This window comes from Hylobates moloch, unplaced genomic scaffold (genome assembly GCF_009828535.3).
Source record: "Hylobates moloch isolate HMO894 unplaced genomic scaffold, HMol_V3 SCAFFOLD_15, whole genome shotgun sequence".
In the NCBI taxonomy this organism is placed as follows: Eukaryota; Metazoa; Chordata; class Mammalia; order Primates; family Hylobatidae; genus Hylobates; species Hylobates moloch.
This window is the reverse complement of record NW_026652290.1, coordinates 8,024,768-8,052,751: the sequence shown is the minus strand read 5'-3', so window position 1 is coordinate 8,052,751 and position 27,984 is coordinate 8,024,768. Positions and strand designations below refer to the sequence as shown.

The 27,984-nt window shown below is 54.2% G+C and overlaps 1 protein-coding gene across 6 annotated transcripts in view; it reads left to right on the top strand.

Annotated features, from left to right (window-relative positions):
- Positions 1-27,984, top strand: part of CSNK1D (casein kinase 1 delta) — a 32,184-nt gene that overhangs the window by 2,768 nt on the left and 1,432 nt on the right. For 3 of the 6 annotated variants that reach the window (XR_004252396.2, XR_004252395.2, XM_032178404.2), the window contains exons 2-8: positions 5,117-5,227; positions 14,482-14,630; positions 15,282-15,510; positions 15,975-16,145; positions 17,065-17,213; positions 18,941-19,112; positions 19,531-19,670. Coding sequence is in view for 4 of the 6 variants with exons in the window: in XM_032178404.2 (XP_032034295.1) it covers positions 5,117-5,227; positions 14,482-14,630; positions 15,282-15,510; positions 15,975-16,145; positions 17,065-17,213; positions 18,941-19,112; positions 19,531-19,670 (1,121 nt within the window). In the remaining 2 variants the exon portion in view is untranslated. The other 3 variants (XM_032178408.2, XM_032178406.2, XM_032178407.2) reach the window with 3 other exon arrangements.

The window sequence follows — 27,984 nt, the reverse complement described above, 5'->3', positions numbered from 1 at the left end:
CTCAGCGTTCCACCCTGCAGGCCTCACCTTGCGCTGGGCATACAGTCTTGCCGGATACGGGATTTTGGGCGGCTGTGGCTCTGACACCCTGGGGTTAGAGCCCCCAGACAGCCGTCCCAGACAGCCACCCATCAGGGTACACGTCCAGTTACTTGAGTGGGGTTGGGCACAGCTGATTTTTTTTTTCCCATCAGCATTGGCTCCTGGCCTACACTGTGGTCCTTTCAGACGACCCCACTGAGGAAAGGCGAGGTGGTCATGTTAGCCGGACTAAGGCAGTTTGGAAGAAGCGTGAGTCTGAGCAGAATTGCAGAGTCAAAGATGGCTGATCTGAAGACCATGAGATGAATCGGTCATCCCCACCATAGTTTTGTTTGGGCAGCCAGTTACACATAAATCGAGGAACTAGGTCTTCATCTTGACCTTTGCGCGTCGTGTGTATTCTCGTATGAGTATCGTTAAGACCATTCCTACTGTTGTCACTGGTATCCTCCAGGTGGGGTTCACTTTGCTTTGAGCCTGGCTTTTGGGTTTTTGTTTTTCTACTGGGGACTTTCTGTGCTTTCAGATGTTTGAGACCAGGAAGGGGGGAAGGCTGTGCTTCAGTGGAGTGCCTGTGGGCTAGAAGCGTGGTGTGGGCCTGCCTGTCCTGACCCTGCTGTGACAGTTGGAGGGCAGGTGCTCACTGCAGGGCGCCGCCAGGTTGTCGTGTTCCAAAATTGCCCCTTCAAAGGGGGCAGTATTTTGGGGCTATTTCTTGAATGCCCAGGCTTTGGAAAGTGGGACCCAAAAAGAACAATCTGTCTTCAGTCTGAGATTGCCAGATCCGCAAGGCCCTTCAGGAGGGCAGGCTGGGAGGCACCACAGCCCACACACACCTGTGGAGTGCACACCTTGGCAGCCTGTTGTGTGACCTGGCCCTGGCCCTGTGCCGCCCTCCGCATCCATGTCCATGTGGTGTGGCCATAAACCAGAAGTTCTTTCACTTATGCTGGCAGAGTACCACTGAAAATAAACTTGATAACATTTGAAAACAGCCAGTGTCCTTAATGTGGACCATGAGTTCCCAGCCCCAGAACCACAGGGGTGCCTGGGAGAAGAAGAGTGTTCAGCTGGGCCAGGCTAGAGGGAGAGGCCTGGTGTGTTCACCCTGCAGGAGGCCCATGCAGAGAGGCAGTGAGAGCCCAGCTGGTTCTGCCTCTGTTCTCGCCCGTAGTATGTTCTGGAGGTTAGTGGCAGGACTGGATTACCTGGCTGGTGGGCTGGACAGATGCATCTGTTGGCATCTGGACTTGATCCCATCGCACCATGTCAGGGCTTCCATTTGTCCACCTGTTACCTGGATGGACGGACTTCATAATGTGCACAAGCATCTTTCGGGAGCTAACTGCTTCATCTCTGAAGCACACGTTTTTCCCCTCACTGACTGATTTCTCAAGAGGCAGCCTGCAGGGTGCCTGGCATGCAGTAGGGTCCCAAGATGCTGACCAGCTGTGAGAGGAGAGCAACCACCTGTTCTTGCTGTAGCTTCCGGGGTCTCCTCACTGCAGTGTTGAGGGCTGTGGCCTCTGTTGACCTTGGACTCTGCTTAACTCAAGCATCTGTAATGAGAAGTGGTACTGCTGATCGCTGCCTGGCGAGGTGAGGTGACCTTTGTCCTGCTGCTCAAGGCGTCTCCCTGTTTTTTTTGTTGACAAGACAATCCTTAATGGGAGTTGCCAGCATCCAGGCTGGTAATTCAGAATTACCCTCCTGTGCCAGGACAGGGCCACACTCTGGTTAGGTTCAGTTAATTCACCATCTGCTTTTTTTTTTTTTTTTTTAAGACAAAGTATCATTCCATTGCCCAGGCTGGGATGCAGTGGCGCGATCTCAGCTCACCGCAACCCCTGCCTCCTGGGTTCAAGCAGTTCTTCTGCCTCAACCTCCTGAGTAGCTGGGGTTACAGGCGCACACCACCACGCCTGGCTAATTTTTTTGTATTTATAGTAGAGACGGAGTTTCACCATGTGGGCCAGGCTGGTCTTGAATGCCTGACCTCAAGTGATCCATCAGCCTCAGCCTCCCAAAGTGCTGGGATTACAGTCGTGAACCACCACACCCGGCCACCATCTGCTTTTGGCTGCTGAACTTGAGGGACATAATTTTGTTTTTGTAGGACTAACATTAACTGATACCCAAACATGGACTGAGGAAAGCCCTATCTCACAGCAGACCAGGATTGTTGAGCTGCAGGGAAGAGTTGAGGTTGTTTTGTTGATAGAATGTCCTTTGTATAAACACAACCCAGACAACCTGGTGATCTGCGTGTCACCAGGTTTTGGTTTGTTTTCAATCTGACACCCAGGGCTCAGGGTCTTTCAAATTCTCATTCCCCTTTTAGTAGTGCTTCTCAGGTTTAACCTGTGGTGAAGAACCAGGCTTGTAATTTTCAACCTGTTGCACACCAAAACTTGTGTATATTAAGGTCAAAATGCTGCAGCAATGCTAGATTGCCACCACAGTTACTTAGCGCCTCCGTGCTGCCTTGTGGACTGATGGCAGCTTGAGGACCTGACTTTGAGCAGCACGGCTGGTAGAGTGTGGGGGTGCCCCCGGTGGGCGAGGTGGGACAGGGCTGCAGGCCAGGGGATCTGAGCAGTGCTCAGCGACCTTGAGGCAGGTGGTGCCCGTGGAATGGACAGACCTTGGTGTTCTGCTGCTTGATGCTTCTGCCCAGTAGGTGACGAGGTCCCTGCTGCAGGCCCCAGAGAGTTGCCATCCTCACATCTGTGTACAGGGCCTGCATCCAGCTGCTCCCCTGTAGAGACTCGGGGCGACCTTGGTGTCGGTTCCACAGGAGGGTTGGCTCTGTGTGCTTGCACATCTGTGGGCTTGCACGGCGAGAGGTCCCGGCCCCATGGTAGGGTGTGATTTGTGTTGTGTGCCAGAGTGGCTGGTGATGACCTTTGCCCCACGACAGTCAGTGTTGCAGGTGTGACTGGCACACGTTAGCTTTATCAGCTCCAGGGAAGTGGAGTGAGAGGTGCTAGTCAGCAGACTGTGTGGCCCCAAGCCATCGGCCCCAGGCCATGGGGTCACTGGGCTGCCAGCTGGCGAGGGTGGCGGTGCTGTCCGAGGCTGCACTGCGCCTGCTTGGGGGTGCAGGGAGCTGCTGACGTAACTGGTGGGATGAGTCACCCTCCCTCCCGGCTGGCGAGTTGAGTTCAGAGTCCAGGTCCTTAAAAGAACTCAGAGTTCGTTTTTCATTTGCACAGTCCATTTTTCGATGAAGTCATTTCTCTTGTAATTGAATAGACTGTCCCAACTGTAGGCAGCAAGAACAAAATTTGTTACCTCGAGTACTCTGAAGAGCGTCTGTTGATAGTAAGTGACGTTCTTAAATCTAGAATGGTCACTGGCAGTGACCTGATGGTGGCGATTCCTGTGGAACGCAGCAGTGGCAAGGGGTTTGGGGCCCAGGCTGGAAGGGGCACATCTCATGCCACCATTGGGGCAGACGAGGGGGTTCCTGGGTGTTCAGTGGATGTGTGTGGATCTCAGCAGACTGCTCTAGTGCTCACTTGACCTGACTCTGCTTTTCATCAGGGAATCTTAAAGAGCGGTATGAGAAACTGTTAACCCATTCATCTCCACAACTCTCAGGAAACAAACGTCAGACCTCACCACTGATCTCCATTGACAAGAGAAACTGAGTTACTAAGAACTAGCCAGGTTGCTTTGCCCAGCACCACAGTCTCTCAGAGAAGGAAGTCTCCCAGGGCTCTGTCTGGGCTGCTGAAGCTAGTGTGAATTCTTTTGCACATAGCCACGCTGTTGGGAAGGATTCCAGTGTCTTTTTTTTTTTTTTTTTTTTTGAGACGGAGTCTCGCTCTCACCCAGGCTGGAGTGAAGTGGCACGATCTCGGCTCACTGCAAGCTCCGCCTCCCGGGTTCACGCCATTCTCCTGCCTCAGCCTCCCAAGTAGCTGGAACTACAGGCGCCCACCACCATGCCCAGCTAATTTTTTGTATTTTTAGTAGAGATGGGGTTTAACTGTGTTAGCCAGGATAGTCTCGATCTCCTGACCTTGTGATCCGCCCGCCTCGGCCTCCCAAAGTGCTGGGATTACAGGCATGAGCCACCGTGCCCAGCCGATTCCAGGGTCTTATACTCTGAAGGGACCTGTGAGGGAAGAGGAGAGAGCTGGGTATGTGCTATGTGCAGCTTCTTTTTCTCTCTTCGGTTAAAGCTTCTTGGATGCCTCATGCAGTAGATTTGGGGAAGGCTTTGGGCCAGATTCAAACTCAGGAGCATTTGTGGGTGAACCTGAGAGGGATGGTGGTTGTCACATTTGTCATTTATTGGAGTAAAGCAGAGATGGAACATTTCTAGATAAAAAGTGTAATTTTGCCTCCAAACTCATAGTCCAATTGTCATGGTATTAGATGTGTCACTGGTTTTAGCCGTAGACTGATGAAAGATGTGTGACCGGTGCGTGTTGGTAGATGGTACGTTTAGGGCTTTGAAAACAGGCGATTCTTCTGGCTTTGTGTCCCCAGGAAGGGAGAAGGGCCTCCCTTCGCCTGGTGGAGGGTGTTTGCCTGCAATAGGTTGGCTGGAGATGACTCCCGCTGCCTGCGATGCCAGGCCTGGGTGGACTGGGGCTGTGGCTATTGGGTAAAAACCTAGCCCTTCCTCAGGGGGAAATTCAAACACCCCCTCAGAGGCCTATCAGGCAGCATGGAGAAAAGGGAGTGGCACCCTGGAGCTCCACCACGGGCTGTCTGGGGCGGGCAAGTGCAGGGGCCCTGGGCAGGGCTGATGGGAGGATGCAGACCAGAAGGGCCACTGTGGAGAGGGAGCTGCAGCACCTGGAGACTGGTAGGCGGGTGATGGAAGCCACATCAACTTTCTGTGCAGTTCAAATTCGTCCCGTTGTGAAAATGGGAATAAGGATAACTTCCCCCAGAGATGTGTCTGCCGATGAGCCCGCCTTACTATGCTAGGAAGGAGAACACATCCCTCACTTGGTCTTTCGTGGAAAACTCACATAGTGCTTGTCGTTTCTCCAGCATGTTGGGTTATTTGGTGGACACCAGGTAATTCCTGTTGTGGTTTTCTTTCTTTGCCAAGGTACGGACATTGCTGCAGGAGAAGAGGTTGCCATCAAGCTTGAATGTGTCAAAACCAAACACCCTCAGCTCCACATTGAGAGCAAAATCTACAAGATGATGCAGGGAGGAGGTAGGTCCTTTACCAGTCGCAGAGGAACACCAGGGTTCTGTCTGATAAGGGAGAACAGCAACTCAGCATCGCTGGTTAAAATAAACCCAAAACTGGTTCTGGGCAGAAGGGAGGGAAGTGTTCCCCACACCCTGACGAGGCGGCCACAGCCTCCTTCAGACAGTCTCGGGTCCAGAGACCCTCCCTCAACACAAAGAACATCTTACGGGCCGGGCGTGGTGGCTCACGCCTGGAATCCCCGCACTCTGGGAGGCCAAGACAGGTGGATCATTTGAGTTCAGCAGTTTGAGACTAGCCTGGCCAACGTAGCGAAACCCCGTCTCTACTAAAAATACAAAAATCAGCCGAGTGTGGTGGCAGGTGCCTGTAATCCCAGCTATTTGGGAGGCTGAGGCAGGAGAATCGCCTGAGCTTGGGAGGCGGAGGTTGCAGTGAGCTGAGATCGCGCCACTGCACTCCAGCCTGGGCGACAGAGTGAGACCCTGTCCCAAAAAAAAAAAAGGAAACAAACCACCTTGTCTGTTTGTTTAAATTTTGCTTCATATTGGGTCATGGTGTCCGAAATCAAGAGTTTGTGTGAATAGGCCGGGTGCGGTGGCTCACGCCTGCAATCCCAGCACTGTGGGAGGCCGAGGCAGGCGGATCCCAAAGTCAGGAGATCAAGACCGGCTGGGCACGGTGGCTCACGCCTGCAGTCCCAGCACTGTGGGAGGCCGGGGCGGGCGGATCACGAGGTCAGGAGCTCGAGACCATCCTGGCTAACACGGTGAAACCCGGTCTCTACTAAAAATACAAAAACAATTAGCCGGTCGTGGTGGTGGGCGCCTGTAGTCCCAGCTACTTGGGAGGCTGAGGCAGGAGAATGGCGTGAACCCGGGAGGCAGAGCCCACTGCAGTCTGGCCTGTACAAAAGAGCGAGACTCCGTCTCAAAAAAAGGAGCTTGTGTGAATTTTAATGCATGCTCCCCATGGTGTCGTGTGCCCCTCAGTGGTCGCTGGAGTTGTTGCTAGTGGCACGTGTGTTGCGCAATGGGGCCTTCCTGATGTGTGATCCCTGGGTGAGGCCTCTGCTCCTTCGCATGCTTTGCTTATAGCTTGGGGGACGTCCCTTCACACTCTCTGGGCTCGTTTTCTCCTGAGGAAAACAAGGGTTTTGAACTTGGCGACCATCATGACCTCTTGCAGTTCAGTTACTGTCCCAGTTCTGCGAGCCCTCAGCCCAGGGCCTTAGGTACCTGGTGTTCCACGGTGGGCCAGGTATGGAGCAGAGCGCTCCCGTCCTGACTTCAGAGTCCAGTTCTTGCGAGTTCCCTGGACTTTTAGACGGTTCGGCTGATGGAGCAGGAGGGCATTCTATGCGGGGGTTTCAGGGCCATGAAGCGTGCGTCTCAGCAGCGGAGCTTCGTCTGGCAGGAGCCCTCTTTGGGAACAGGGCTTTTTTTCCTGAAGAGTGGCTGTGCCACGTCTGTGGAGCCCTCCCAGTCAGAAGCCTCCACGGCACATTTGTAGGTGGATGGTTGGGTGAGTCCCCTTGGGCAACTGGCCAAAGGAAAACCTGTTCAGGGCCTCTGTTAGCCCTTTTGTCACGGGAAAGGGAGGACTGTTGATTTGATTCTTTGACATCTTTTCTCAGCACAAGCAGCGTAATCTGTGCTACTACAAGAAACCGACGTTTCTAGGTTTCTGTGACACAATATCTTTGGCAGCACCTGTGGTCCTGGGGAAGCCGTTACAGAGAGGGGCATCCAGTGTGTCCCATCACGGGCCTCACATGACCAGAGGAGCCCACAGGAATGAAAAATCCCATCACCAACCCAGGGAAAGCTCAGCAGAGACTCCGCCCTGGGAGCCTGTCTGGCGGCCCTTGGTGGTAGACTGGCTTCTCAAGGGCCTGGAGCCTGCATTGCCTTGAAGGTGTGACGAGCCAATGGAGCAGGGTCATGCGGGGTGTGGCCTTGGCCTGCGGGAGCCTGGTGCTGGGGTCGAGTAAAACCTGCAAGCTTAAAAAACACCTTAAGTTTTTACGAGAGATGTCTCCAGGAGAACTTGCAAGCCAGGGGTACACAAGGGCAAAGGGGAGAAAGCCAGTCCTTAGAAGCCCGGCATGGTCACTGGGGAAGCCAGCCCTGAACTAAAAAGTAGCTACGTGGTTCCCGAACAGGACTTCTGCACCTGGCACTAGTGCCATTTGTAGTGGTGCGTTCTCTGCATGGTAGATGTTGGCAGCACCCCTGCCCCCAGTTGTCATACTCAAAACTTTTTTCAGACAGTGCTGAAGGCGCCTGGCAGGGAAAGTTGCTTCCCCTGTGGCCGCTGGCTTAAGAGAGTAAAGAAGCCTGCACCTTACTGTTCCTGCCCATGCACCTTCTCTAGGATCCTGGAAACCAAATAGGATTTCAGAAATGGATTTTCTCCCATTTGGGCTTTGAGCGCATTGCCATGTCCTGACCATTCCAAAATGTAGGTGAGGTCTTCTGTGTTAAATGCACACACACCTGGTGGATACTGTCAAGGTTTTTTTTTTGGAGACAGAGCCTCACTCCCCTGCCCAGGCTGGAGTGCAATGGCGCAATCTTGGCCCACTGCAACCTCCGCCTCCTGAGTTCAGGCCATTCTCCTGCCTCAGCCTCTGGAGTAGCTGGGATTACAGGCGTGAGCCACCTCGCCTGGCTCATTTTTGTATTTTTAGTAGAGACAGGGCTTCACCACATTGGCCAGGCTGGTTTTGAACTCCTGATCTCAGGCGATCTGCCCACCTTGGCCTCCCAAAGTGCTGGGATTATAGGCGTGAGCCACTGCGCCCATCCAGATGCTGTAAAGACCTAAAGATCTGCATTTTAGAAAACAAATGGAGTCCGGGAAGGCAAAAGACCTAATTCTGGTGGTGGTTCTTGAATTCACTTTGAGACTAAACCAGGGAGTTGACAAATAATGGGAAGAAATTGTTTCATGCAGAAGCCACCAGATCTTGCTGCTGCCGTTCTTGTGCAGTGTCTGCTATGGGTGATGCAGATTGTCCCTTTGTGCAGATTGTCCTGTTAATGGGTGGTACAGATTGTCCCCTTGTGCTGTGTCTGCTGTGGGTGGTCCAGATTATCCTGCTATCTCTGAAAAAAGGGGCAGCAAGCACCACTCATTGCAGTTTTCCTTCCTTTCACGTGAGTGTCAAGTGGTGGTGCCAGGTTCTGATCTTTACGTTTGCTTGATGGAGGCTGCCTTCCAGGAGAAAGCTCCACGGCGAGTCCATTCTGTTCTCTGCAGCTTGGGAAGAATGAGCCTTAAAAACACACCAGTCACTGCCCATAGCAGCTCTGGGCAGTGGGTACTGAGCTCTTCAGCCTTATGTTGCAAATGAGGAAACTGGGTTTAGAAGGCTTTGTAACTTCACAGAGGACAGACTTGAACTTGGGCGTTCTAGCCCCCCAGGCTACTGCTGAAGCAGCTGTCTGCTCCCAGAGAAGGAAATGGCCACCCTACGTGGCCTTCAGCTGTCAGGAATGTGCCCCAGATGCTCCCACCTGTCCCAAATCTGGTTGGGACAATAGATTCAATACCTGAAATAGTAGAAACTAAAAGTAGCTATGTTGGTGGAAGACTTGGATAGACACCTAGTTTTTATCAAAACCGACTGGATCAGTGGACAAAACCCGGGGACAGTTGTAACTGCTCTTTCCAATCCTAACATCCCCCAAAAGCAGCTTTAGCTCACTCCCTCTTTAGGGAACCCCTCAGCAAAGGACATTTACTTAGTTCACAGCTGCTTTTGGTCAAGGCTGAGATGGTAGGCATGGTTTGGGGGAGGGAAGAGGGGAGTGCGTGTGTAGAACCCGGGCCAGTGGGTGAAGGTTCTGTGGCTGAGGGTGGGCGACTGTCTGCCATCATCTTTTTATTGTGAAATACTGTACAACACCAAAGAATGTATGTAACACGTATGGTATCGAGGACTTTAAAATCAACACCCAGGACCCTGCCCTGCCCACCTGAGAGGGAGCACTCCCTGTGGAGCCCATTCGCCCGCCCAGCCCCATGTCTGTGCCAGGCCCTCGCTCACGTGTTTGTAAGTTTTTGTTTCTTTGTCATCCTACAAGAAACTTTTTTCAAAATCCAAATAATGAAATTATCTAGAAACATTTTAGTTATATAAATCATTTTAGGGTTGAATTGCTAAAAACTTCATGAAAATTTCTATTTGCATTAATGCTCAGTCCCCACATTTATATTGAAACTTTTCACAGATCAGAGTGGAGCATGTCTTCATGTATCTGGCCTTGTCCCCCCGGTTTTTTATCCCTACGCATATGTTTAGCTACCTTTGGGCACCATGAGGGAAAAGTGTTGAGACGACAAATAGCAGCATGAGTGGCCGCTTCCCACCATGACAGCACCTGGGCAGGGCAGCAGGGTGGCCGTGGATGACTGGCACACTTGGGCGCAGGCAGCCTTGGGTCTCTTTTCAAACCCATTGGCTTCACCTGTTCTGCAAAAACACCAGTAGCAGTAAGTCCATTGAGCACAAGTGCATCGAGAGGCAAGAGCGTGTGCTTTTACTATATTTTATCCATTCTCTAATGCCATGGATGATGGGGCACATTGTTACAGCTAACAAAAGGGGTGATTCTGCTGAGACATTTGGAGGGTAGGGAGGAAAAAGAAACAGGCCAGGTGCAGTGGCCTACACCTGTAGTCTCAGCTACTCTGGAGGCTGAGGCAGGAGGATGGCTTGAGTTCGGGAGGTTAAGGCTGCAGTGAGCTGTGATGGTGCCACTGCCTTCCAGCCTGGGTGATAGCAGGACCCCTGTTAAAGAAAGATGGTGTCAGTAAATAGTAAATACATCATCAGTCACATCAGTCGGTACACCATCAACACCATCAGTCAGTACACCATCAGTCACATCAGTCAGTACACCATCAGTTCAGATGGATCATGAGTCCATGCCACATAGTCTTTTGAATACATGAAAGTTTTAGTGTTACGTGATGCAGTCTGTATTCTGTACCTTTCTTTGACCCAGAGTATTCCTGAGATTCTTCCCCATCGATTGCAGCTCTAGGTAATTGATTTTCATTGTTGGATCATCCACGTAGCTGTATAAAGTAGCTTCCTCTTACTCATTCTGCGTTGAGCCCTGGGGAGCTTCTAACATTTGCTCTTAGGGACAGTGCTTTTGTGCACATCTTGTCCATGTGTCTGGGGCACACGTGCCAGCACCTATGTCTGAAAGTGCAGTGGCTGTCGCTTGGCATGTGCAAACGTCCAGTTCTGCGAGGTAACGCAGACGTCCGCATATTGATACGTATCGATTTTTCCAAGGTGGTTATGCAGATTTCCATTCCCCCCTGCAGTGCAGCCAAGTTTTGTGTAACCCACATCATCCTCAGCCTGACAACACTGTTTTCAGCAGGGCAGAGGGTGAAAAAGGCAGAAATAAAACTGCTGTTACTGGCATATGATGTGATGTAATTTCCTACATAGGGATCTCAGAACAGATTAGAGAGTTTAGCAAATTTAAGATCAAAATATAAAATCAATTCATTTTGTTAAACCAACAATTTAATTGGTTACAAAATGTAATTTAAAAAGTACTGCTTACAGTAGCAAAAAGGTATCTAGGGATAAATTTTAAGACAGATAAGATCTGTATGCAGAAAATATATAAACTTTATTGAAGGACATTTAAGTAAGATTTGCCTAATTCTCCTCTATGTTCAGAGAAAGGAAGATGCCAGGTGTCAGTCAGGTCTCCCAAAGTTGCTCTTAACATTCATTGACGTTCCCATTGACATCCAGCCACTTCTCTTTCCTGACAAGGTGACTAGAATTCACTGAGAAGGGTGCAAGGCCAGGATTAATTAAAACACTTGTGAAGAAGAGGGCCATTTGCCCTGCAAACACCAGCACTTACTATCAAGCTGTCGCGATGAAACTTTGTGTAGTTCTGGCCACGAGAAGGGCTTAGAAGGAGGACAGCCTAGAACAGTGAGCACACCAGGCCTCAGGGGTTTCTAAGTATTTATCGCTCTCTGTTAAGAGGAGTCCTGAGTGCTTGGAGAAGCAGCTGATTCCAGGGCTGGGGCAGGAAGAAGGAAAGTGAATCTGGAACACATGGCAGAAAGAAAAGAACGACAGGCATTTGTTGTGAGAGTACGGGAAAAAACTTGAAAGGTTATCTGTTGCCTAAATTTGGGACAGTGAAAACTTCAAAATGAGTATTAAGAAGAAGGAACTGTGACTCATTGGAGTGGAGAAAGGGAATTTGGGAATCCGTAATGCTGCATCTAGGGAGAGAAAAGAATTCACAAATCCGTAATAAGTTTGAGTATCTGAAACACCCAAAATCGGAAGTTTTATGAGTGCTAACATGATGCTCAAAGGAGATGCTAATGGGGGCAGTTCGGATTTTCAGATTAAGGATGCTCAGCGGTGACGTAGAATGCAACTACTCCAAAATCTCGAAGTAGATATGTATTTGCATATATATATATATGTCTCATACATATTTTCAGGTTTATATATTCATTTATGTTTTTTATATAAATATATACATATATATAAAAGACCGAGAAACAAATGCACATATATTTGTATATGCCTCCTGCCTTTAACCTTTTTTTTTTTTTTTTTTTTGAGGCAGTCTCATTCTGTCACCCAGGCTAGAGTGCAGTGGTGCAATCATGGCTCACTGCAGTCTCGACATCCTGGGCCTAAGCTATCCTCGCACCTTAGCCTCCCGAGTAGCTGGGACTGTAGGCACACAGCACCATGCCTAGCTAATTTTTAAAATTTTTTTGTAGAGGGCGGTCTCACTATGTTTCTTTCTGGTCTCAAATTTGGACTTAAGTGATCCTCCCACTTCCACCTCCAACGTGCTGGGATTATAGGCCTGAGCCTGGCCAGTTAAAAAACTTTTCGACGTGTGGAATACAGTCAAAATCTGTAGTAACCTTTCATGGCTTTCTCTGCTGATTTGAACATCCGGGTCCGCTCAGTTGACCTCTTACTCCAGGTTTGTTTTCCACTTTGGATGCCGGATATTGAGAATGTCATGCATGCGTGCTCTTCCACGTTCTGCAGGCTCCTCCTCAGCTCTCTTCTGGGATAAGGTTGGGTTCCGTGGATCTGTTCAGTCTGGTGTTTGTGCTTATGCTCCCAGCAGTGCAGGGGACAGCCCAGGGCGCCCTCTCACGCTCCTTCCCGCCCTCAGGCATGGCTGTCATTGGCTGGCATGGCTGTCAGTCATTGGCCGGGCCTAGCATTGTGGAAACCACCCTGTGATGTGTGAGGCTGTGTGTTTTGTTTTTTCCCTTAGTTACTTAAGGTGTGAGGGCGAATCAGTCCCCTATTACTGTTTTTGTTAGAAGTAGGAGTAACTTTTACACTTTAAAAAAAAAACAATAGCATCTCTTTTTGATGCTGAGGGCAGAAACTATTTTTTAATATAAGATACTGAAAGCACTCATAAAGCAAAAGATTGAGGCATTCATATTCATGAGAAGTCTTTTCATCAAGAAACTCCAGAAGAAAATAAAAAACGTGCCATTAACTGAGAGATACTTGCCTCACAAAAAACCTGCAATGGTTTAGTATCTAGAAGTTATAAAGAACTATAAATAGGAAAAAGATACCATGACAGAAAAACTTAGCCAAAAAAAAAATACATGCCTTCAGAGGAGAGGAGATACATGTGGCCAGTAAAATGAGCTGGGCACAGTGGCACCCACCTGTAGTCCCACCTACTCAGGAGGCTGAGGCAGGAGAATTACTTGAACCCAGGAGGCGGAGGTTGCCGTGAGCCGAGATGGCACCACTGCACTCCAGCCTGAGTGACAGCGAGACCTCGCCTCAAAACAATAAAATAATGAAACTATTTTTTAAATAAGTGAATTTCCCTATTGGTACCAAAACTTGCTTTAAGACTAAACTAAAAATCTGTCTTGCCATGGAAGGACATAAAAGGTTTATCCAGGCTGTTCACAAGCCGTATGTGTGTAGAGCCATGTGTATAGTTAAGGATCCAGTGCTGTGAAAACATACCGAAAAAACACGTTCTTGTGGTTATGAGAAAAAAAAAAATAGGACCAAAGGACGTGTTTTGGGGGTGGCATTTTGAGAAACCCGCCTGTTGCTGCAGCGTTTGAATTTGACTCTGGCGTGAGGCTGCGGTGCGCGTTCCTGCGCACGTTTTTACCAGCATGTGTTTTCCGTCTCTCCGAGCATCTTCTTGTGGTTGTTAACTTTTCATACGTAACGTCTTAGGTGAAGTGTCCAGGTCTTTCACCCATTTTTTCTAAAGTGGATTTTGTTTGTTTGTTTGTTTTAAGACAGGGTCTTGCTCTGTGGCCCAGGCTGGAGTGCAGTGGTGCCATCACGGCTCACTGCAGCCTCCATTTGCTGGGCTCAAGTGATCCTCCTGCCTCAGCCTCCCAAGTAGCTGGGACCACAGAAGTGTGCCACCACACCCACCTCATTTCCAGAATTTTTTTGCAGAGACAAGGGTCTCCCTACGTTATCCAGGCTGGTGTCGAACTTCTGAGCTCAAGCAGTCCTCCCGTTTCAGCCTCCCAAAGTGCTAGGATTACAGGCATGAGCTACTGCACCCGGCCCGTGTGCCTTTATAGTGTTGATTATGCCTTCAGCACTGATACTATGCAGCCATCTTTAAATTCTTCCTGTTGAATCTATTGTGTCTTTATTTTCACTTCCCTGATTTGTATATTTCAAGCCTGGGTTACTGTGTAAATCCCCAAAAAGTTTTCATCGCTTTTGCTTTTCTCTTATCCAGTCAAATACTTCTACCAACATCAGAGTAATTGAACATATTTTCTTCTCTGACCTAACCCACGATAGCTGCTTTCTCTCCTCCTCCCCTCTCCAGTGTGACATCTCTGGCGGGCTCTGCTGGTCCTTTCTGCCTGAGCTCTTTCTTTCCCGCATCGTGGCTGCTTCCTGCGTCTCCTGCCCCCCTGCCGTAGAAGGTGGGAGTCAGGAAGGTGGGGCTTCGATCCCCTCCTTGTCCCCCTTACAGCTCCTGCCTGCTTGGCCCTCATCCAATGTCTGCCTCAGGCCATTTGCTAACAGATGGGGCCTAATCTCAAGGATGGGTCCCTGAGGGGCGGCGTTGCCGGGGTCTTCTGCCTCCGCCACCCCTCTCTCGTTCAGGGTTGTCACCATGACCCCTTGGTGTGCACAGTGCAGACTTAGTGTGGAGCTGAGGCAGGGCCTGGACTGAAACACTGTGTCTGATTTCCTCACCTAGTGGGCATCCCCACCATCAGATGGTGCGGGGCAGAGGGGGACTACAACGTCATGGTGATGGAGCTGCTGGGGCCAAGCCTGGAGGACCTCTTCAACTTCTGCTCCAGGAAATTCAGCCTCAAAACCGTCCTGCTGCTTGCTGACCAAATGGTAAGGACTGTTTCCTGACAGTTGGCACACACTTGCCGTCTGATAGAATCAGCCACTCGCTTGTGCTGTTCTTGCCATTATTATGGCCGTTAATTCACAGAGGAAATGGAAATGTGCTGAGCCTCAGCCTTGAGGCTCTGGCGGCTCAGCTCACTGGCTTCTCGAGGCTCCGGCGGCTCAGCTCACTGGCTTCTCGAGGCTCTGGTGGCTCAGCTCACTGGCTTGGAGGCCACCGTCTCGGTACCAGCATAGCACATTTCCATTCGGTGGGCCCCTCAGTCTCTCAGGAACACACGTGATTCCTAAGCACCTCCGTGCAGTTCCTCTGCTAATCCTGGTGTGTGGTCTGTGCAGAGAACAGTGCTGGGAGAGACCAATGTCTAGTGGCTGGTTGTCCCCTCTCTGTCGCCTCATCTGTCTGTTTTGTGGGAGCTGAAGGCAAAGCGCCTAGGCCTGTGGAGGGTGGAGGGTTGCTGCAGGCACCTGGGGAACAATTTGGTCAGTTCGGCATCCCCCTCGCTAATTGTTAAACTACTCTGCTGTGGCTGAGGGGTAGGAACAACGCAGCCACCAGCGTGGTGTCCCACAGCTGAGCAGTCCCTCCCCAAGACTGCCCTGGGGTGCCATCTCGCGCCCTTACTCTGCTCGCAGATCAGTCGCATCGAATACATTCATTCAAAGAACTTCATCCACCGGGATGTGAAGCCAGACAACTTCCTCATGGGCCTAGGGAAGAAGGGCAACCTGGTATACATCATCGACTTCGGGCTGGCCAAGAAGTACCGGGACGCACGCACCCACCAGCACATCCCCTATCGTGAGAACAAGAACCTCACAGGGACGGCGCGGTACGCCTCCATCAACACGCACCTTGGAATTGGTGAGCCCCTGGGCGTGAGGTCACTGACCGGGGGTGCCTTTGGGCGTGTCCATGCCTCAGCCCAGGGAGAGGCCAGCCTCTCGGAGAGCTGGGGGCACGAGCGTGTCATCAGACCTTTGCAGCAGACAGGCTGGCTCGTGACTGCCAGGTGTATGGGGGCAGGTGGATGCTGGGACATTTCTGAGTCACCTGTGATGTGTTTGGGAATTTCCTTAGTATGCATGAGGGGCAGCTCTGGGTGAGAGTGATCCGGGCATGTGTGTCTGAGGTTTGTCTCCACTGGAAGTGCCAGCTGGAGCGATCCGGGCATGTGTGTCTGAGGCTTGTCTCCACTGGAAGTGCCAGCTGGAGTGATCCGGGCATGTGTGTCTGAGGCTTGTCTCCACTGGAAGGGCCAGCCGGGTCTTTTGCTTTGATGTGAGCACGCAAGTGCCGTTCTTCACGCCTTTCCCTTTTCTTTTCAGAACAGTCCCGAAGAGATGACTTGGAGTCTCTGGGCTACGTGCTAATGTACTTCAACCTGGGCTCTCTCCCCTGGCAGGGGCTGAAGGCCGCCACCAAGAGACAGAAATATGAAAGGATTAGCGAGAAGAAAATGTCCACCCCCATCGAAGTGTTGTGTAAAGGCTACCCTTGTAAGTGTCCAGAGGCCTCTTCTTAGTGGAGCTGCTCACGGGGGTTGCACGTGCGTCGGGCCCGCCTTGGGTGTGCTGAGACGGCTCAGCCTGGGTTTTGTCAGAAGAGTTGCTCACCTTCCAAAGGGGTGGTGGCAGGAAAGAGGGGTGCTTTTGTTTATGGAGGTAACAGCCTGCCCTCCTGTTCATCTTGACTTACTTGCCAAGTGCCCATCAGCGTGGGGAGTACTTGGAGGCCCTGGAGAGATGGCAGGCGAGGCAGGCCCGAGCCTCGGGGCCCCAAGTGGCTGGAAAGGGATGGACAGGCAGTGGTGGGGCCTCTCTCTGCACTGGCTGCCCTCTCTGGCCCCTTCCAGGAGCTCGGGAGATTTCCTTTGCATTTGTAGGATTGCCCCAGGATACACACCTCAAATGAAACTAAATTGTGCTTTATGACTTCAATTCTTTTTCTTTTCTAAGACAGAGTCTCGCTCTGTCACCCAGGCTGGAGTGCAGTGGCGCGATCTCGGCTCACTGCAAACTCCGCCACCCAGGTTCATACCATTCTCCTGTCTCAGCCTCCCCAGTAGCTGGAACTATAGGCGCCAGCCACCATGCCCAGCTAATTTTTTTTTATTTTTAGTGGAGATGGGGTTTCACTGTGTTAGCCAGGATGGTCTTGATCTCCTGACCTCGTGATCCGCCCTCCTCAGCCTCCCAAAGTGCTGGGATTACAGGCGTGAGCCACAGCGCCCGGCCATGACTTGAATGCTTTTCAATGTTTTCTTAAGGCTTCGAGTCTTAAAAATCTGACAGGTGTTTTGCATCTGTCCTTCTCCCCTTGAGTGTGCAGCAGTGGGAGGCAGACAGCAATGTTGGCAGAGACACCTTGAGTCGCAGTTGGGTTTCGTGATTTAGCTTTGAGTTTCTTGTTTTGTAGCTGAATTTGCCACATATCTGAATTTCTGCCGTTCCTTGCGTTTTGACGACAAGCCTGACTACTCGTACCTGAGGCAGCTTTTCCGGAATCTGTTCCATCGCCAGGGCTTCTCCTATGACTACGTGTTCGACTGGAACATGCTCAAATTTGTAAGTCGCACTGCCAGCACATTCGCTTAATGTGGTGTGCGGGGATGACTTGTCAGTGAGAGGCCGGCGGCCGTCTTGTTGAGGGGCTGTACCATATAGGGAGTGTCTCTGGTTGTAAAGGGCGAGTGTGTAGTGGGCAGGACCTGGACTGAGTGGGTGTCTACCTGCCAGAAAGAGGTGCCAAGAAGTAAGACCCCATTAGGGAACGCAGAGGGGTCTGTGGAATTCCCAGGTGTGGACAGCAGGAGGCCCCCTCCCTCCCTGTAACCAAGCGGAGCTAGGGCCCAGAGCATGCCCTGGGGGCAGAGGGTGGGGGCTGGGGGCTGGGGGTTCGCATTCCCATTCACTGTGCCAGATGGTCGTGGTGCCCACGAGATGAGTGGGGTTGGGGCCTGGTGAGGTGCTACCCGTCCAGCCTGACTGACCCTGTCGTGAGCTGGTTTTCCCTGTGGCTTTCTTGATGCAGTTTGAGCATGCTGTGGAGCCTCTAAAACAGGCAGCCCAGCCCTGGGTCTATGTCTGAGCTGAATTACTATTCAGACACCGCTGTCAGAATTGAAGCTCCTGTGGAACTCTTGTGTTCTTTCATTAAAAACTTACTGTTTAGTTGTCAGTTTTAAATAGAATTTGGAGCCTTTCCAGGTGGCAGTCTGATGGAGAGCAGAACTGCCTCTTGGGAGGGAACAAAAATGGCCTTGTTCAATAGTCATGCAGGGGCCAGGGAGGGGCGGGGTCTCCAGGTGCTGGGAGGGGTGCACTGTTCATCTTGACTTACTTGCCAAGTGCCCATCAGCATGGGGAGTACTTGGAGGCCCTGGAGAGATGGCAGGCGAGGCAGGCCCGAGCCATGGGGCCCCAGTTGCCGGGAGAGGTGCGCTCAGCAGGGCAGATCAGTCCCTCTGCCGGGGCTGTGCTGCCTTGGGAGGCATCAGAGCGACTCTCCTGCGGCGTTGGAGTCACCTGGCCCTCAGAGCAGGCTAGGCCAGCGTTTTCCATAAGTGACAGCATGAGGAGTCTGGGCGGTGCTGGCCACACGGTGCTGCAGCCACAGGCGTGTCGGGCTGTGTGTTGCCTGGTGAACGTGGCTGTGTCCAGTGAGCTGTACTTGCAGGAAGAGATGGCACCTGGGTTTGGCCCCGGGCTGTAGTTTGCAGGCTCCTGCTGCACAGCATTGGCAGTTAGAATCTGCTCTTTCATAGGCTGCTGTCTCGGCTTAAAATCTGACCTCCCCACCCCCATGCATCTGGATAGTGCAGCACAGACCCGGCTGCCGACCGCGCCACCACACCTGCACAGGCTGTTGGAGGCCGCAGGGTCTGGACCCTGAGTGGACTCCTCGTCCAACCAAACACTCTCATCCCCACCCCGCTTTCCTCCCCAGCTGTCACCATTTGGGGCCTGTCTTTGGCCTCCGATGGTTCCTGTCCCTCTCCTCTCCCTGCACGTGTCAATGAGCATGTTCACAGAGGAGCAGGGGGCCAGCTACTGCCCGTTTTGAAGTTTAAGGAAGTTCTGAGCCCACAGGGAAATGCCGTGGCGAGTGGGGTTTTTTCGATTGTTGGGGGAGCTGAGAGGCCTGGCTCCGACCCCGTGTGGGGGGCTTCGCAGGCGGTCTCGTCCCAGGGCCCTTTGGTAGGTATTTTCTCATGTGGCCAGGGCAGCCTAAGACCTAGGGTTGCTTTCTGCCAAAGCTGGTTCCATTCCTCCCTCACCTCCTGCCTCCTCAGGGTGCCAGCCGGGCCGCCGACGACGCCGAGCGGGAGCGCAGGGACCGAGAGGAGCGGCTGAGACACTCGCGGAACCCGGCTACCCGAGGCCTCCCTTCCACAGCCTCTGGCCGCCTGCGGGGGACGCAGGAAGTGGCTCCCCCCACACCCCTCACCCCTACCTCACACACAGGTGAGTACCCCCCTCCCAGCGCTCTGGGGCTGGCTCTGGGGTGACTTCCTGTGTCTCGGGGTTGGTGGGGACAACAGGGCACTTGGTGGTGGACGCTGTAAGTGCCCTGTGTCAGGTGATGCTCGCTCCCGAGGGTGGATGAGCCAGGCTGCCTAGGCGCCTTTAGAAATGCAGGCACCTGCTGGTGTGCGTGATTCCTCCCGCATCTCACATTCCTCCCCTGTGAGCCCCTCGACCTCGCTCCCATGTCCCTTTGTGTCTGTCCGGCCGGATCTGAGTGTTGGTGGCCATCGGCCGCAGCCAGGTCCTGACCGTCCAGGCAGCCCAGGGTCCTCTCCGGCCACAGCCTCTCACAGGAAGCCCCAAGCGGGAGGCAGCAGATGGGGGCGGCCCACTCCGTTTCTCTCCCTGTCCTCAGCTAACACCTCCCCCCGGCCCGTCTCTGGCATGGAGAGAGAGCGGAAAGTGAGTATGCGGTTGCACCGCGGGGCCCCCGTCAACATCTCCTCGTCCGACCTCACAGGCCGACAAGATACCTCTCGCATGTCCACCTCACAGGTAAGTGCAGAGCTCCTAGGCGGGCGCTGGGCCTCAGGCTACCCCGTCCGAGCCAAGAGCGGGTTGTGGTTTCTCCAGGGCTTCTTTCCTTCTTTCCTTTCTTCCCCCCATTTTTGAGAGTTTTTAATCTCGCCAGGGTGTGGTGTCTTGGTTGCAGATGAGGCTTCTCGGGAGGGCCTGGGAGATAAGCTAGGCCATCACGGGGCTTGTCTCCTGGTCGCAGGTGACCAGTCTCAGGTGCCTGAGGCCAGCAAGCCGTGGGGGCTTTCTCCTGCTGTTTGAGTGCCCCGCTGCCCGCTGCCCGCAGCCATCCCCAGGCAGCTGACACCACTCGCCTGCTTGCGCCCCATCGTGGGTGCCCCCGCCTAAGGGAACCTTCCTCATTCTTCCTTATTCTTGCCACTGGCCAGGGATGGAGGCCCGTAGGGACCTCCACGGGCTTCCTGTGAGACCCCCCCCGCAGTGGCATGCCCTGCGACGAGGCTTCCCTTCTTTTGACGGACTCGCCTGTCTTCCCTTGGACGACTGAAGTACCCTGTTGCGCAGCCCAGGCCTGGCCACGGCCGCCGCCTCTTCAGCATCCTGCAGCGGCCTCTCCTCTCCTCGCTCTGGCTTCTGTTGTCTTTTGCATTTGCTAATGTGCTCTTTGAACCAGAACAGCTTTCTCCATATGGATCCATTGTATTTCTTCAAATAGTTTTCTGGGTTGTTTGCCAACAGGGGCAGGGTTTCACCAGCAGGCATCCTGGGGCGTGTCCAGATCCCCCACGGGTCTTCCGGATGAGCAGGAACTCAGTTCAGAAACGCCCTGGAGCCTGGCTCTGGGCTTGTGGGGAGGTGTTTGTTGGGGTCACAGGATGGAGCCAGGCCTGCTGCCGCGATCGGGACTGGATGTAGCTGGCTAGCCAGGAACATGCCGGAGTGGGGAGCACTCTTGACCACTTGCCGTCTTTTAATGATTGGGGTTACTGCACGTTTCTAATTCACTAATAATTTCACTAGAAACGGACCTTTCAAAGAGACCAAAGATGCAAGGATTTTGGCTTCGTGGTTATTTTGACTTCGCGGTTATTTTGACTTTGTGGTTATATGAATTGGGCTCGAGGGGTCTGGGCTGTGTCACGAGAGTGGGTCCCTTACGTGTGTGTGCACAGCCCTGCTGTCACTTCCAGACACAGAAAGGGTTTAACTGGCTTCTTTCCACGAGCCTGGCACTTGTGCATCAGTTACCGTGAGCAGGTCCCAGGAGGGTCTGCCCATGCCCTCGTGTCTGACACGCGGCTGGCTCTGTAGCCCCTGAACCATGGTGCGGGAGCCAAGAGTGCTCCCTGTGCTGGGCGCTGACTGGACTTGGACGGCCTCGGCCCCAGCGCTTGGCCAACAAAGACTAGGGAAGGGGCCTGAGTGCTTCTTGTTTGTTTTAAAGAAAGTAAAGTGTCTAGTGGTTTGGGATCTTTGTGGGCAGTGAAGGTGTCCTGATCGGGCTGAGCAGCCACAGCCCTGAGTCCAGCTGCCTCTTCTCGGTACACGGCCCTGGCGGCACCTGGGTGTGGCCGTTGTAGCCACCAGCCCCCAAGGTGGCCGTGAGTAGTGTTTCCTTCCATGGTGAGCTGTGGCAGGAACCCACAGCTGGCTCTTAGGCCCTCGTTTTCCATATGAGGAAATACCATATGGGCTCTAACAGCAGGGAGGAGTCTCCAGAGAGAGCTGGTTTGGGGGTGTGTTCTCTCCAAAAGAAGCCTCTTGGCCTCTGCTCCTGGACACCCTGGGGGGCCTTCCTGAGAGGCATGTTGAGGGCTCCCCACCTCCAGGGCGGGCCCCCTCCTTCATCACCATCTCACTGGAAGGCTTTGGCTGTGTCCGCTTCCTGCCAGACTCTGCCAGCACCAGGACACGTGGTGGCTGTGACCGGCAGCCCCCGTTTTGAATCCCAAGGGGGAATACAGGAGGCTCAATTGCTCTGAGCGTCTCACCTGTTCGCTCAGGTGAGCTGGAGAGACAGTCACCGTGGGCAGTGACTCATCCCCGGCCAGTCTTCCTCCTCGGGCCATCGCTCTTCCCTATTCTTTCTGCTCCTCTCAGGAGACCTTGCGGAGACCTTGCGCCCCGTGGAGATGGGAGGAGGCAGCAGGAAGGTCTCTCAGGGCTTGCTGGCCATGGCTGGGTGTGGATGGGTGGAGGACCCCGTGGCAGCCTGTCTGTGGGTCACACAGGTCCCCACAGTGGTAGGACCCCGCCCCGGCCTGGACTCTGCCTGGGTCTGTTCCCTCTTCGCCCCCTCTTCTCGGCTGTTGGTGTTCGGCCAGGGCTCTTTGGCCACAGTAGCCTGGGCCCTAAAGGCCATCTAGTTGCTGAGTCTGTGTGGGGTTTTTACTTTGTGAGAAGAAGGCTTCGTCATTCCAACAGTCCATGACTCGCTTTGATCAACCCCTGCCCAGGACTAGGCCTGAGCCCTGTCGTCGTACCGGCGAGGATGTGCGTCTCCCCTGCTTGCAGGCTGTGCCCTGGGACCCAGTTGTGGGGCTGCCCAGCACCTGCCATCCTGCTGGGAGTCAGGTTTTCTTAGTGCTTGAGAAGACTCAGGAGGGCCTGTCCCGTACCCTTGTTGGCCTTAAGAGCAAGTGATACCAGAAGAGGAGTGGGCGCCACTCTCACCCAGAGGCTCGTCCTGAGAGGCAAGTGAGGCTGTGCTCCGTGCCTGGGCTCCCCCAGGCGGCACCTGTCGGTCTGTGGACCTGGCTGAGGCAAGGACACCCATCTGGACATGGAGCCGACACAGGTAGTCAGGGGGCCGGCGGGACGCTTACCAACAGCTGTCTTTTCCCCACCTCAGAATAGCATTCCTTTCGAACACCACGGCAAGTAGCTGCTCGTCTCCCATCGGAAGGCAGCACTGGGTGAGTGTGTGCGTGGCGGGCGCCAGGCAGCAGCGCCAGGTGGGTGGGAGCCACCATGCCCCGCCCATGGGAGCTTGCAGGTGGGCTGGGCTTGCATGCCAGGTGCTGGAGGTAGAGTGAGGCTTCTTCTGCTCTGTTCTTGTGGGGTGCAGAGTGGCGGCAGTCCGCTGCCCAGTCTTGGGGGGAGGCTGTCCACAGAGAGCTTTGGAACAGAGTGACCCCAGGAGACCATCCTGTTGGCCTGTGGCCTCCCCGTGACTGCGTTCCGTGTGCCGTTGCTCCCCTCCTGTCCTGGGTGCCCACCCGTGAGGCAGGAGCGGCAAGGCGGGTGCCCCGAGCACTTGAGTTGCCTTGTCTGGGGTCGGCCGTGCCTGGAGGGGCGTCTGTGTCCTGCTCAGCTGAGTGGCTCCACGCTTGGTGTTGGGGGCTCCTAAGCTCTTGCTGCGCCACACTCCTGGCGGTCTCTGCCATGCCGGCTTTTCTAGTCGCCTCTCTCTTCCTGTCTCATTTATCTCTGTCCTTGTTTTGTGTTTCTTTTCACACTTGGTCTCTGCCCAGCCGTCTTGTCCACGCAGCTTCGTCTGTATTAACTCCTCCAGCCGCAGCCCACTCACTCCCTGCCGTCGGTGCATGGCCGGCGTCCACGCTGTGCTCCCTCCTCGGCGGCCACGTGCGCTCGGCAGCTCCTTCCAGCAGGGGCTTGCGCTTCTGTCGGGTCTGTGCCGCTGGGAGACCCGCTGCAGTTTTCACACTGTGCACACTCTGGAAATGTGTTGACAGGAACTGCTTTTCACGTCTTCCCCGAGAGGGGTACCCATTTTCAAACACCAGGTTCCTTTCCAGGAAGGGAGGCAGGAGCACCTGTCTCCGCTCCACTTGGATCCTCCGACCCTGCTGAGCCCGGCTCCGCGGGCACCTTGCTTGCATGCCTCTTCCTCCTTGCCGTCTTCCTGTCACTCGTTCTGCTGAGCACGTGTCCCGGCCACAGAGGCCCCTGTGCGTGGCGAGGGACGCAGGCGTCTAGACTGGGGCTAGGCGGTGGCGGTGCGTCCCCTCCCTGCCCAGCACCGTCACTGTGGTATCTGCCTGGCTGGCTCCCCCAGCCCCATGCTGACCTTCTCCTGTGGTTTGGCTCTGACAGATTCCTGGTCGGGTGGCTTCCAGTGGTCTTCAGTCTGTCGTGCACCGATGAGAACTCTCCTTATTGCTGTGAAGGGCAGACAATGCATGGCTGATCTACTCTGTTACCAATGGCTTTACTAGTGACGCGTCCCCCGGTCTAGGATCTGAATGTTAACACCGGGAGCTCTCCAGGCCACTCACCCAGCGACGCTCATGGGGGAAACATACTAAACGGACAGACTCCAAGAGCTGCCACCGCTGGGGCTGCACTGCGGCCCCCCACGTGAACTCGGTTGTAACGGGGCTGGGAAGAAAAGCAGGGAGAGAGTTGCAGGAATCAGACTCCCTTTCCAGGGCCTCAGCTCCCTCCAGTGGTGGCCGCCCTGTACTCCCTGACGATTCCACTGTAACTACCAATCTTCTACTTGGTTAAGACAGTTTTGTATCATTTTGCTAAAAATTATTGGCTTAAATCTGTGTAAAGAAAATCTTTTTATTGTTTCTTGTCTGTTTTTGCGGTCTTACAAAAAAATGTTGACTCTAAGGAATTCTGAGACAGATGCTGGCTTGGAGTTTGTGTACGAGGTGGAGTCAGGCAGGGAGAGGGTGCAGGCGGATCTCAAGGTTGTGTGCTGTGTTTGTTTTGCAGTGTTTTATTGTCCACTTTGGAGAGGAGATTTCTCATCAGAAGTCTGTGGTGTGTGTGCGTGCCCGTGTGTGGTGGGACCTCTTCAACCTGATTTTGGCGTCTCACCCTCCCTCCTCCCGTAACTGACATGCCTGCTGTCAGGAACTCTTGAGGCCCTCGGAGAGCAGTTAGGGACCGCAGGCTGCCGCGGGGCAGGGGTGCAGTGGGTGTTACCAGGCAAAGCACTGCGTGCTTCTTCCCCAGGAGGTGGGCAGGCAGCTGAGAGCTTGGAAGCAGAGGCTTTGAGACCCTAGCAGGACAATTGGGAGTCCCAGGATTCAAGGTGGAAGATGCGTTTCTGGACCTTTGGGAGAGGATTGTGAACCGAGAAGTGGTTACTATAGTGTTTGTTGCCTTGCTGCCTTTGCACTCGGTCCATTTTCTCAACACTCAATGCTCCTGTGCGGATTGGCACTCGGTCTGTGTGAATGCTGTGCTTAAAACCAGGAGCGGGGCTGTCCTTGCCAGGTGCCAAGACTAGCTCAGAAAAGCCGGCAGGCCAGAAGGACCCACGCTGAGGTGCCAAGGAGCAGGTGACTCTCCCAACCCAGAACCTTCATGGCCAGGAAGTAGAGTCTGCGCTCTGTGACTTTGTTGGGTGCGTGTCTGTTGGTCAGAAGTGAAGCAGCGTGCGTCGGGCCGAGTCCCACCAGAAGGCAGGTGGCCTCCGTGAGCTGGTGCTGCCCGAGACTCCATGCTGCTGTGCCCTGAGGTTCCCAAGATGCCTTCTCGCCTCTCACTCTGCAGCACTTGGGCGGCAGCCAGTGGCCACGTGCTCCCAACCCCGATGCGCAGTGCAGTCTGTGTTCGTGGGCACTTCGGCTGGACCCCATCACGATGGGCGATGTTCCCTTTGGACTCTAGGGCTCCGAAGGTGTGCACCCTGGTTCTTCTTTCTCCCCAGAGTTCCCCGGACGCCATAGCTGGCTGGCGTCCCAGAACACAGTTGTTAACCCCGCAGCTGGCTGACCGTCTGCCCGAGCCTGTTGATGCTTTCTGAATCTAGGCTGGTTGCTGTGTAAGCATTTTGGAGTACGGGGCCTTGAGCGGGTGGGAGCTGTGTGTTGAAGTACAAAGGGAGGTCGGGGTGGGTCAGAGCCGAGTTAAGAGATTTTCTTTGTTGCTGGACCCTTTCTTGAAGGCAGACGTCCCCCGCCCGGAGAGATGTTGAGGCTGTGGCCTGAAGTGACGCAAGCTTGCTTTGTAAATACCCGTGGTCCCGATGTAGTGCCCAGAACGTTTGTGCGAGGCAGCTCTGCGCCCGGGTTCCAGCCCGAGCCTTGCCGGGTTGCATCTTTGGAGTGTGCTTGTGACAGTCCTTGCCCAGTATCTAGTCCCCGTCGCCCCGTGCAGGAAACGTAGGTAGGACGTCGTGTCAGCTGTGCACTGGCGGCCAGTCTCTGAGCTGTGCGTTTGTATCGCCACTGTATTTGTGTACTTTAACAATTGTGTAAATAATAAATTCACAATGACTTCTACCTTTCTTCCCTCCTCTTTCCATGTGGTCTTTATTTCATCAGCTTGAGAGTTTTTGATGTGTTAAGGTGAACTATGTGAAAATACTTTTTCAAGATGGCTGTTTGTTCTTTCTCAGCCTGTGGGTGTCTGGGAGCTGGCAGAGCAGAAGGAGAGCTGCCCCCTGGGCCTCCTGCTGGGCAGGGAGGGGTGGCAACTACTCCTCGCCCTTGGGCTCTGTTATGCACACAGAAGTCCACGCATGTTCTGTGTGACGGTTCTGGAGAGTCCCTGCCCTCTGGGGTGGAACCGGCAGCCGCACTCCAGCCGCCTGGGGTGAGCACATGTCCCTTCCCCCCGCCATAGGGCCGTGGTGCTCAGGGATCCCCGTTGCTTGAGCTGTTGAAGCCCAGGAGCTGCCCCTGATGGCCCTGCACAGGCACAAGGAGATAGGGTTCCTCTTCCCCTCCAGAGCACATAGCAGCAGCCCCTATCCAAGGCCTGCAGGGGCTGTCAGGCTGCCGGAGCAGGGAGGTCTGCACCAACTCCTGACCTGTGCTTGTGTGTGGGTGAGCTCAGCCTGGCTAGGCCGCCTCCCCTCCCACCCCCACCTCCACCCCATACTCTCCACTCCCCACTCCAGGCCACTCCCTTGGCCCCTTGGCCAGGGTCATGCTGCCTAAGATGAGGATATTTTTGTTTGTAGTGAAAAAGCACAAGGACTTCGGGTCACTTGCCTGGAGGTTGCTCTAAGAATGGTGTAGCTTTCTGAGCCCCACGTGGGTATGTGCTGAGGGGGTTCTGGGGCTGTCCTGCCGACTCTGCCTGTGACGCACTCCTGCCCTGACCCTGGGGATGCCCACGGCCTGGAGCTCTGCCAGCCCCTCCTGCCCAGACTTTGCCTCTTCCCAGGCCCTTCCTCTCAGCCATTCTGGCTGTGCCCTGGGCATCTGAGCTGGCTTCCGGGCCTTCCCCATCTCCAGGCCGCCTCACATGGTTCCCTCTTGCTGCCCCAGACTGAGACACCGAGCCCCTCTCCCGCTTACCGGCCCCAGCCAGAAAATGGCAAGACTGAAGTTCCAGTTCCTGTGTGATGTTCCCAGGCCTGCAGCCTCCCTCCTGGGGTTCCCTGCCCTGAGAGGGAGCAGGGGCTACATGTCCTCAGGGCCTGCTGCATCTCACCTGCAAGGGCATGAGCGGACAGAGTTAGAGGGCTTGTTCTCTGAACCTGAGTCTGGCTGGGTCTGTGTCCTCAGACATGGTTTAGACGCTGAAAAGAGCAGGCCCTCCAGGTACTGGGCAGCGCTTCCCGGGAGCTTCACCATAGACCCCTCGGAAGGCTGAGGGACGGCAGCGTCCGGGGCCACCAGGCCCTTTCTGGGTCCCCTGCGCCTCCCTCGCCACCTCCCCCAGCAGAGGCCTTGCACACATCTGTTCCAGGGCTGTTCTCTGGGAAGGCCCAGGCCGGGTGGACACCTCCCTTCTCCCTCTGATCTGGGATCATGTAAAGAAGTCTGTGCGCCCTCTGCCCCCCACCCTAACTCCAAGTAGCAGTGGGTTCTGGACGGACATGTCTCTGGTCTTCACAACACGGTAGACCTGAACCACTTTTGGCACCAGAATCTGTCGCTGGGGTTGGGGAATAGCTCTGTGCAGCCCACGCACCAGACCTCGGCCCCCAGCTTCCTCCAGTGGGCTCCAAGCTTCCCCTTCCTTCCCCTTCACTGCTGCCTGTCGGGTCAGAGCAGACCCACGACCCCATGGTTTCTGTCCTTTAAAGGCACCAGCTGAGGGAGGGGGTGGTAGAACTCAACGCGAACTCACGCCCACCCTGCGGCACAGAGACCACAGCCCCCAGGCATCCTGTGCCCCCAACCAAGCGTGGCCACCTTCCCACATCTGGACCACTTCTAAATCACTGAGCACGGTCCCTCAGGCATGTCTGTCCAGGAGCAGCACTGCCTGGCTACTTTGTGTTGGGCCTCTGCTGTGTGCTGTGGGTGTGGAGACCAGAGTGGGGCAGACGAGGGGTGACAGTTGAGTTAGAGGGCCTGCTTCCTGCCTAGGGGAGGGTGAGGGCCCGAGATACCTGGAAACAGGGTTCCAGGAGCGAGCACCTCTCACCTGGCCCATGACCTCCCTGCCAGTACCT